A 10,233-nucleotide genomic window follows, 5' to 3' on the forward strand; every position below is an offset into this window, starting at 1 on the left:
ATGGAATACAGCGAAAATGGAATGCAGTGAAGGAATGCAGTGATCAAGGAATGCAGTGAAGGAATACAGTGATGATGGAATACAGCGAAAATGGAATGCAGTGAAGGAATGCAGTGTAAGGAATACAGTGATGGAATACAGTGCTAGCATGCAGTGTTTTGTACATGTGTGAATCACGAGTGCTTTGTGTGGCAGCGTCGAAGTACCGGCGATCCTGCGTGGAGCATATCGAACAAGGAGCCGCCGTTCTAACCTGGATATTTTGGATATTCTGCTCTAAATACAGCCAGGAATGCCAGGATACGTGTGCAAGCCTAGGATTATTGCCAGGTAATTTATGCATGAACCGATAATCAGGGATTAATATCTGCGACTTCGCCGAGCTGTCTAAATTTTTAACACGAGAAAGAATCGCGTACGTTGAACGCTGTGTTCCGGTTAATTCGCGATCCGGTGGCGAATTTCGACATTTTCAGGTCTTACGGCGTCGATTCGATAGAAAATTCGACGTCGGATACAGTTTTTTGAGAGATAAGATGACAGATTTGTCAAGTGCGATCCGCGCGATCATAGCGACGCGTTAGCTATGTTACTGTTCAACGCAATATGGCAGATATGCGACAGTTTTATTAGGTGACTTTCACGCGAACGTACTACCCACGCCATTCACACAGGCCACACAGCGGATCTTCCGCGAAACGAAAACGCGATACCGATATTATCGACTCTTGAATTAGATGCATATGATAAATAGCGTTCCTATATATGATAATAGTATAGTTATCTGAGATCGTCGGTAACCCATACTGCAATATTTCACCTCGATCATTTGATAAACACATGCAAGGATGAAATGATATATGCTGTAAGCAAACACAACCGTCGATTTCAAATTTACATTTTATGATTAATCCAAATTGTTCATATAATAGAAATAAGAAAAATATATAGGTATAATATATAATTAAAAATATTTAAAATTATAATTATAATTAAACCAAAGCCGATAAAGAAATTAATCATCACATACACATGAAATTCCTAAGTTCCACGTATTTAAAAATGTATGATGTACAATGTAAAGAAAAAAAAATTAAGAAAAACATATATTCGAAAGTTCAGTCATGAAGAAATCTATTGAATACGATATATATACAGGAAGGTTAAAGAAGGAGAAATATTGATTTTTAAATTTACATCAATCTCTAATCCAAATTATATAGTACAGAAACTAATATATATACATTATATATATACATATATATATATATATGTATATATAACACATATATATATATATATATATATATATGTATAATATTAGAAATTAATCGAATCGTTTCATATGCATACATATAAACTCGAAGCCATATATTAATTAAAATATACACAGAATTCCATTCGCATCGAAAATATACAGCGGTATAATTATTAAATACAAATACGTACACATAATAAATACAAATGATTAATTGCCTTTGATTCCATGAATATATTGATTAATGTATAATTATACGATAACACGATGTTCTAACATAAAAGCAGAAGCTTCTGATGAAGGCGCGTCTTCCTCCATTCTAGTTTCTTTGGTCGGCGACTCGGGAGAATTCAATTTAGTGTGTTCTGGTGTCAGTCGAATAGTAGTGCCATGCCGACTGTAGTCCTCGATCTGGCCTATCGGCAGATCAACGTCTGGCGAATTTTCGTTACATTTTCCCTGTTTAAAAGAAAATTAATCACATTGTACTCTCATCTAATTGCGAATATTTATAATCTTGCAATTATAAATTATAACAATCTACTAACATATAATCTGTTTATATTTAAAAGCTTAATTAATATGCGCTCAATCTCGCACCTTTATGTTATCTTTTACTGCTGCGATTACTTAAAACGTAATTCAAATTTGATTGATTTACAATAAAATTTTCAAATGAAAATTGTCAGTCAATACATGCTTACTTGTAGATATCGCAACAACTCCCTTCGAAATTCCGTACTGCAAACGAGATATATAAGAATATAAATGGCATAATTGCTGAGTTCGACGATTGTCGAATACACTCGGAACGTTTGGTAACGAAAGTCTAATGGGTGATGATCGGTGTACAATATAGACGTAAGACTTGGCGGAACTGCCGTTAGAAAAAAGCATAGAATCATTGTTGTCGTCAATATCGCCAAGTGTTGCTCCTCTCTGCAAAGAATGATTTTTATAAGCGCTGCTGTCCAAAATAAAAAAATCACAATATTTGATCTTTTGCTTTAAAAAATTAAAATCAATTTTTTATTATACTTGTATCCTCGATTTCGAGATAATAATGATGTATCAGGCGTCTTGTTGGTCCGTAATTTGTCCGAAACAGCATGAAATTGTCGGCTTTGTGCATTCAGCTGCAAAAACCTTTTAATGACTAAACTATTCAGTACAATAAATACGATCGACGGGCAAATTCGCACTATGATCTCCATTATCCAAATATACGTTCTCCATATCGCACTTTGCGTAACGAATACGTTTTCACGCAATGTAAAAGAAGTGCCGGATCCTGCATCTTGCTCCGCATGAACGGTTCTCATAACCGATAGCGGACCACTAATCTATAAACAAAATAAAATATATACATATAAAATGCTTCCAATAATTATATACATATATTTCATTGTGGCATATATCTGTTGATACGTCTGTTTATAAAGATTCATTCGTTATAGTATTAGACCCGAATCAGCAAATTAATCGATTTGTGATGATTTATACAATTTTTTATTAAAAATCATTAGTGCATCAGCACGTATGGCAATGTTGTCATTCATCAATTTTTTTTCGATCAGTTCTATAAATACACAAATAATATTAACTAAGCAAATCTTCATAAAGTTGCAATATATAATTGTCGTTAATAATTGTTAGAACAATTCATTTAGTTATTTGTTAGAACAATATTCATAATCCGATTTCATATTCAAGATTATTTTAAGTGATCATAATTGATCTTAAGATTCCATCCAGCCAATAAAAATTAATCGTACAGCGTCTCAAGATCGTATTACGATCTAAACATAAGATTATGAAATATCGCGGTATTTTGGAAAATTTTAAATCGAATTAAATTATATTCGATAATTATTTTATAATATAAAAATATACATTATTAACAGATACCTGTGAGAAAGTGAAACATAAAAATATCCATGATAGCAAAGATCTGTTACAACGGAATGAGAATATAAAAGATTGTTCGATACTTCAGTTTTTAATTAAAGAATCTTAAATGTATTTTACGATAGGAAAAAAAATGCTGTTTTATGTAAAACTATTTACCATGAAACCGGCAATGAAAGAAGACAGTATGAAAGTGTTGACGTTCTTGCGTGTTTTTCCGGTGCGAATGCGTGCCGGGAAGAATACAAAAATATATCGATCTACAATTAAGCAGACCATAATAAAAACGCTGGCGGCCGAGAAGGCGTTTAGAAAAACGAGTTCAAGATGAGCATGGTAGAAAGCTGACGGATAATTATTGCTCATACCGTAACCCAATCTCAGCGCTGAAACAAATATTTAGTTGTTAGATATAACATATTACATTGTAATATTTTGTTACATGACGATTGTGCATTGAGAAAAAAAGACTGTTATTGCGCAAACGCTGCTGTAAATTAATCGGGCGGAAGAAGTACACGCGTTGGTAATTGATACAATTAATCAAGTTTAATTGGCTGCAAGACAAAACAACTCAATGAGCACTTAGTGATGCTGTAATATGATTGGTACTTGTCTTTAGTTCTTTGCCATTCTGAATCCAAATGTAACCAGTCGTTATAAAGAATCAGAGCTCTGAGAGCTCATTGAGCTATGTATTTTGTCTGCTGAACGTCACAGCATCGTCGCATAAAATGCAGTCAAGTGTTGTCGCGTTGTCTGTTAAATTAATTCAATTAATTTGTTTGGATATGGATGTAAACAACAGTCTTGCGATTTTCTTCAGCCAAGCGGTACTTTTTTCTGCAATGCACATTAATACGGGATATCGGATTGTACAAACTGATTGTTATCCAAGACAAAATAACGCCGATGTGTGCCAGCGCGAGTCCGCTGAAGTACAGATACGCGATACCGCGAAACACTGGGCCGGATAGCACAATAAGGATTGCCGCATTGCCGAAAACGCCGATGGTCAGTATGATCGGGACTACGATACCGTAAGAGATCCACATCAAAGACGTCGCTTGGCTTCGAATAACATCATCCTCGATAAGCATGCGTCCGACAGTGGAATTATCATTTTCGCAACACAACTGAGTACTGTAAAAAGCATTTTCATTGGGCTCTCGCACGTGTAAAAGTCATAGAAAAGAAGCAACACAATTTTATTGATGATGAAGATAAGCGATTGTGGTTATTAAGATAGGTTTATTTAATTCGACCAATGAATGGTCCATATGCTCAATTAATTCTCAATTAACATTTTATCAGAAGTAAAAAAGACGCGGAACAAAACTATTGTTAATGAAGAATATTATACTAGGTATATAAAACTGCGATATACGAACCCGTCGATCACTCCTGTCAGCATTGTACGCGTTCCGTTGATTGTTAATTATATGAATTACGATCGCCGTTGAAGAACTTGTAATGTCGATTAAGTGATTTAGAAGCTTTTTATTGTTTGATGTCTCGCGTCTTTTTCACACGCACGTCGCACGTCTGTTTCTCCCCTTTTCTCTCTAATAGCCAGCTGCAAATCTACTTTCAACAAAGGCATGATAGACTCTAACAGGTTCACCTGTGGCATATCCACTTCATAGATCTTGCTTCAGAAGAATATAACTGCGCAAGCCCCGGAAAGGTGTACAGGGTTTATTTAAACATGTATAGTAGATGATAGACTTAAACCTTTTATTAAGGTCAAACTGCTTGAACAAACAACAAGGTCTATTATTAATTGTTAATTCTTTACGGTCAAATACATCACCGTGAAGAAGAAAACACAGATTATGCAACAAAAAAAAGTAAGACTAAAAATGCAGTTAATCAGAATTATTGTGTTTTATAAAGTGTGCAACCAATATATAACGCTTCCCTTATTTAAAAAATGGTTATACTTCAATCATTCATTATTACTTCTTTTTTTATTAGAGAATATCGTGAGTTCACGCAGCTACCTCGATTGTCGTAAATGATAAGGTTGCCCTACGTTCAAATGATTCATGACAATTATGGAATGAAGGAAAAAGGGAAATTTTCAGTTTTTCTCTGTTTTTCGAAAAGATGACTTGGTGTCGTTTATTGAAGTTTTGGTGGAAACAGAAAATATAAATGTCAATTTCAAATTTATCCATTTCATTTAAGAAAGCTATTTTAATGTGAAACACAATTTTCCAGCTATACAGATGTAGCATCTTTGAATATTCTATATTTCCATTTCCTATGAATATTGTGCGTCTAGAATATGCCATGCTGAAAAATCTAACGAATTAAAAAAAAATTGCAGAATTTAATTGTGCCAAAGAGAATGATATGAATGTATTATGAAGCATATAGATAACGTGCGAATACTGTGAAAAACAATCAGATTCAGCCAGGTATTTCCATGCAGGATTTTGAGACGGCGTGATTAGATGTTATCACAACGCAAAAACTGAAAATAATAAATTTATTCGTATCGTTTATTTTCATGAAAGAAGAGAAGAAGATATATTGTATATATATATATATATATATATATATATATATATATATATACAAACAAAAAGGGATATTTCTATTGTTTAACGATTAATTAAAAAAGCTATAAATTGGAAAAACAACAGAGTATTGATCCGAAAAACAATTAGTTTTCCGAAGAGTCCTCGTTGAACTCGCAGAAGGTCAGCCGTCGAAAGCTCTGACGGAAGCAAGTATATGGACGTTAACGGCAAGATGAGGTACGATGAACGGTATAGAATCTCGATAGAGATTAATAATCGCGGTGTCAAATTATCGAGATCAGGGTCGAAAGGCGTCAAGCGAGTGGACGCGCGTATTCGTAACGAAAAACGATCGATGGCGTGTCGCCTACGCCAAAGGAGGATGGTCCCCACAATGTCGGCGGCTAATTCTTTCAAGCGGAAAACATTGTTAGAGACATTTCTCTCGCCCGATCGCGTTTCCGCTTCGTTGATCGATAAAGACCCACCGACGACGATGAACGGATCTGAGGTGCCGAGGAACATCGCCGTGGTAAGGAGCTCGCCATTATAGGAAAACGATGAACTCGCAATTCATTCGCGACGCGCGAAACAAAAGCAGAGAATTATCTGCGAATTTTTGCGCGAGAAAAACCATTTCGACGGAAAAACACGGTCCTTCTCGAACATCAATCACAAGCGAACAACTTCACCGGATAGTGTCGAATAGAAATGCCCTGTAATAGAATGTGCTGCTCTCTCATCTGGAGCACCTGTTTCATCTTGTCCTCACCTTGAATTACCTTGGAATTGCCTTGAAACCTTGGCATTGCCTTTTTATCTTAAACATCGGACGTGAATATATTATTATTGCATTTTTTATCATTTTTACATGCAGGATGATGGATGATCACTTTAATAGCTATAAATCGTTGACAACTCTTGCTAATTCTTAGATACTTTCGATTAGATTCTACTATTTTTTTGTCTACTCTCGTTTCGCCAATTAGGCTACGCTGAATGATTGTAGAAGAAATTAGAATTGATTGAATTTCTTATCCGAGATTTCTTATATGTTTTACATCTATAAAAATAAGAAAATAATTAGCTTAAATTATAACTATTATTGTGAAAGTAGTTTTAAATTTTCCCCTTTTTAATAGTTTTTATTAAACTTAATTAATTGATTTTGAAATTAAGATTGACTAAAACAGAAAAGATTTTATACATTATTATTAAATACTGCGGAAGAAACTGAATAAAATATAATAAATTTGAATGCTCGAGGTCGCAATTATTTAAATATCGAAATTGGAATATTTTCAAATTATTTCAGCTATTGTCATATATTTATGTTATATTTTAATGTCTAAAAAACAAATATTAATTAAACCAAAATTCTATAAGCAAATTTTACTTTTCAATTTTCAAATATCAAGAAGTGACAAAAAAAAAAGATACGTACTACTTGAATTGTGATCTTTTTTTAAAAAGATTAAAATTGACTGTGATGAGTTTAATGAGTAAATTTAATATCTATAAATTTTTTAAATTCAAATATGAAATACTTGTTCATACAACTTTTTTATAATTATAATAATATATTAAATCAAGAGATTGTTGTATAATTCACTTTTTTGTAAATTATACTTGTAGAATCAATTAATCAAAATCAACCTGAAATAAAATGCAAAATATGCATTTTTCCGAGTCACTGAATTTATTCGCAAGCACGGTAGACGAACAGGAGGGTGGACAATGAACACTCTCTCTTATAGGTTCAACCTCGCTAACTTTAAGGACAAAAAAAAATAACTGACCAAATTTGATAAATTGTATTAATTAAAAAAAATTTGTTACAATATAATAAATAAACATATAAATGTGCAAAATGTCATTATACTCTAAATTGATATAAAATATAATTAAACGTAATTTTTTCTCCTCCTTTCTCTGAGTCTCAATTTGTATATTAAATATCTATTTCAATTATATCTTTTAAATATACAATATATTTTAAATTATATTTTAAATATAATTTTTAAAATATCAGAATATATATATCGCGTTGCGAAATATTATCTCTTAAGAATTTTTATGTCTCCCTCTAACAGCGAGACGTGAAACTGTGATAAGGCCTTTTCAAGTCGCAGTTATTGACTTTTGTCAAGTTCACTGCACGTGATCGGACTTTTAGTTGGAGCAAGTTTCCTGTAGAGGCGCCACGACATTCAGATGCACTTGCAATATTTCCTGAAAGGGATCGGTTAGATGGCGATGAAGAAAAAAAACAAAAAAGTACACCGATCTCGCATATATATTTTTAAGGTGGTCTTATCGCTCAACGCCAACTCAATAGTGTGAGGTTGTCACATAAACGTCACACAATCGCATATGTACAGAAAAAAAGATATCTATATATTCTCCAGTAGTATCTGAATGAGAAATGATTGTCGATAATCCGTAAGTTGTCACTTTATAAGTTTAATCTGTGTGCACAGACTTGTCATTAATTTAATTAAATGATCAAACTAATTAAATTGTATTTGCACGTGTTATGACAGAGAAAAATTTATATACTTTCTGGTAGCTGTAGCTGTTGTGTTTTCAAATTGTAGAAATAGAAATAAAATTGAGGGAATGGTAGACTAAGGACATTCTTTCTTGATAATCGAAAAAACTCATGTGATGCGATAGTGTTTATATAAATAGAAAACGATTAAACATTTCAAACGATGGAACATTTCTATTGTAGGACCGATTACTCGAGGGAAAAAATTTGCACGGATTATGCAGAAGTTTGGCTGACAAAATGTGTTGTTATTTGCTCGAATATTACTTGTTCCGCCTTTATTTTCAAAGGTGTCGCCGTGCTATATCAAGAGTTAAACTGGGATACGTGCTCTGTGCCTTTGGCATGATAGCACTATTAGAATTTTTTGGAGCATTTGTGCACCTATTTGAGGCCACGTATGATGAAAACTTTGCGTATCCGTACGAAGGCAATGTACATGAATTCGTAAATGCTCTGCGACGTAACGAGAAACCTGAAGTTGAACCTATAAACGAGTACAGATATACTTTTATCTTAAAACAGCCACAAAAGTGCAAGGAAGATGCAGATGATACGCTTCGTCTTGTGTATATAGTAAAGTCGGCTATAGAAAATTTTGATAGAAGAACTGCTATACGAAATTCATGGGGAATCGAAAAAAGATTCTTTGATGTGCCAGCAAGAACTATTTTCGTGGTGGGTACACATCCGGACGACCAAGAAGTTGAGGCCAAACTTAAACTAGAGGCGGGGATTTACAAAGATATCGTACAAGCAGACTTTGTAGATTCGTACTATAATAATACTATAAAAACGATGATGAGTTTTAAATGGTTAGTGAAGTACTGTTCCAATTCAAAGTTTTACATGTTTGTCGATGATGACATGTATGTATCTGTAAAAAATGTAGCGACATTTATTAGAAATCCAGCTAATTATCCGTTTTACTTGATGGAATCCAGGAAAGTATACAGTGCACACAAAAGAGAAATCAAACAGTCGGATTTAGTGGATTATAATGACGTCAATTTTAACAATAAAAATGTAACATACAACTCAAAAATCAAAATGTCTTTGACGCAAAATTCAGTCATTTATGAATCTACAAATAATAATACTCAGAAAAATAATGTACACGAGAAACAAGTAGGACAATTTAATAAAAACCTTAAAGTAAAAAATGAACATTTGCTCAGGCTAAACACGTCTACGTCGAATAGAACGAAGCGACAGCTTTTCGATTTTGAGTTGCCAGACGACATCAGACTGTTTGCAGGATTCGTATTTATGCGATCTACGCCACATCGGCATAAATTCTCTAAATGGTATGTCACGTTAAAAGAATATCCGTATAATTTATGGCCACCATATGTCACAGCTGGTGCATACATCCTGTCTAAGGAAGCTCTCTTGGACTTGTACTACACCAGTTTCTACACTAAGCACTTTCGATTCGACGATATCTTTATAGGTTTAGTAGCTAAAAAAGCTGATATAGTACCATTTCATTGCGAGGAATTTCACTTTTATAAGAAAGCTTATACGAAATATAGTTACAAATATGTCATAACGTCTCATGGATACGAAGATCCAAACGAACTCCTACAAGTATGGAACGAACAAAAGGCTCTTGGAAATGCTTAAATCTATTTAAACAATGCAAAACAATTTCGTAATATATACTATTCTACAGATTTAGATATAGTCTCCATTTAACAATGGAGAACAAAGTATCGCAATAGCATATCTTGGCAGAAATATCTTTAAATTATAGTATAACTGAGAATGTGTGCATATATATATATATATATATATATATATATATATATGCAGAAGGAAAACGGAATATTCAATATGTAAAATAATAATTATATGAAAACGGACGATTTATTGTAAAAAATATTCTGCAATTGTCTAGAATAGATTCCATCCTATATCAGTCCTCAATATCTTCTAATAAAGTCAAATTTTTAAAAGTAATTATTCAAACGCATTTAAATGAAAGA

At 33.2% G+C, this 10,233-nt stretch overlaps 3 protein-coding genes across 3 annotated transcripts in view; 2 read left to right on the top strand and 1 right to left on the bottom strand.

The window, feature by feature from the left end:
* Nucleotides 1-23: 23 nt before the first annotated feature.
* Nucleotides 24-10,233, top strand: part of LOC105451971 — a 17,142-nt gene continuing 6,932 nt past the window's right edge. Inside the window, exon 1 of the mRNA XM_011692720.1 lies at nt 24-330. The gene's annotated coding sequence lies outside the window, so the exon portion shown is untranslated. The remainder of the gene's footprint in view (nt 331-10,233) is intronic.
* LOC105451974 (probable G-protein coupled receptor B0563.6) lies at nt 1,351-4,856 on the bottom strand. The gene is made up of 6 exons (XM_011692726.1): nt 4,558-4,856; nt 4,050-4,309; nt 3,326-3,552; nt 2,297-2,601; nt 1,963-2,197; nt 1,351-1,717 (listed from the first exon to the last, which is right to left on the bottom strand). Exons 1-6 carry the CDS (start codon nt 4,578-4,580, stop codon nt 1,511-1,513), a joined length of 1,257 nt encoding a protein of 418 aa, XP_011691028.1. The 5' UTR covers nt 4,581-4,856; the 3' UTR covers nt 1,351-1,510.
* On the top strand, nt 7,876-10,048 carry LOC105451973 (beta-1,3-galactosyltransferase brn). Its single transcript, XM_011692725.1, has 2 exons — nt 7,876-8,136; nt 8,429-10,048. The coding sequence occupies exon 2, from the start codon at nt 8,486-8,488 to the stop codon at nt 9,869-9,871; it is 1,386 nt and encodes a 461-aa protein (XP_011691027.1). The 5' UTR covers nt 7,876-8,136; nt 8,429-8,485; the 3' UTR covers nt 9,872-10,048.

This window comes from Wasmannia auropunctata, unplaced genomic scaffold, assembly GCF_000956235.1.
Source record: "Wasmannia auropunctata unplaced genomic scaffold, wasmannia.A_1.0 LD336039.1, whole genome shotgun sequence".
Classification (NCBI taxonomy): Eukaryota; Metazoa; Arthropoda; class Insecta; order Hymenoptera; family Formicidae; genus Wasmannia; species Wasmannia auropunctata.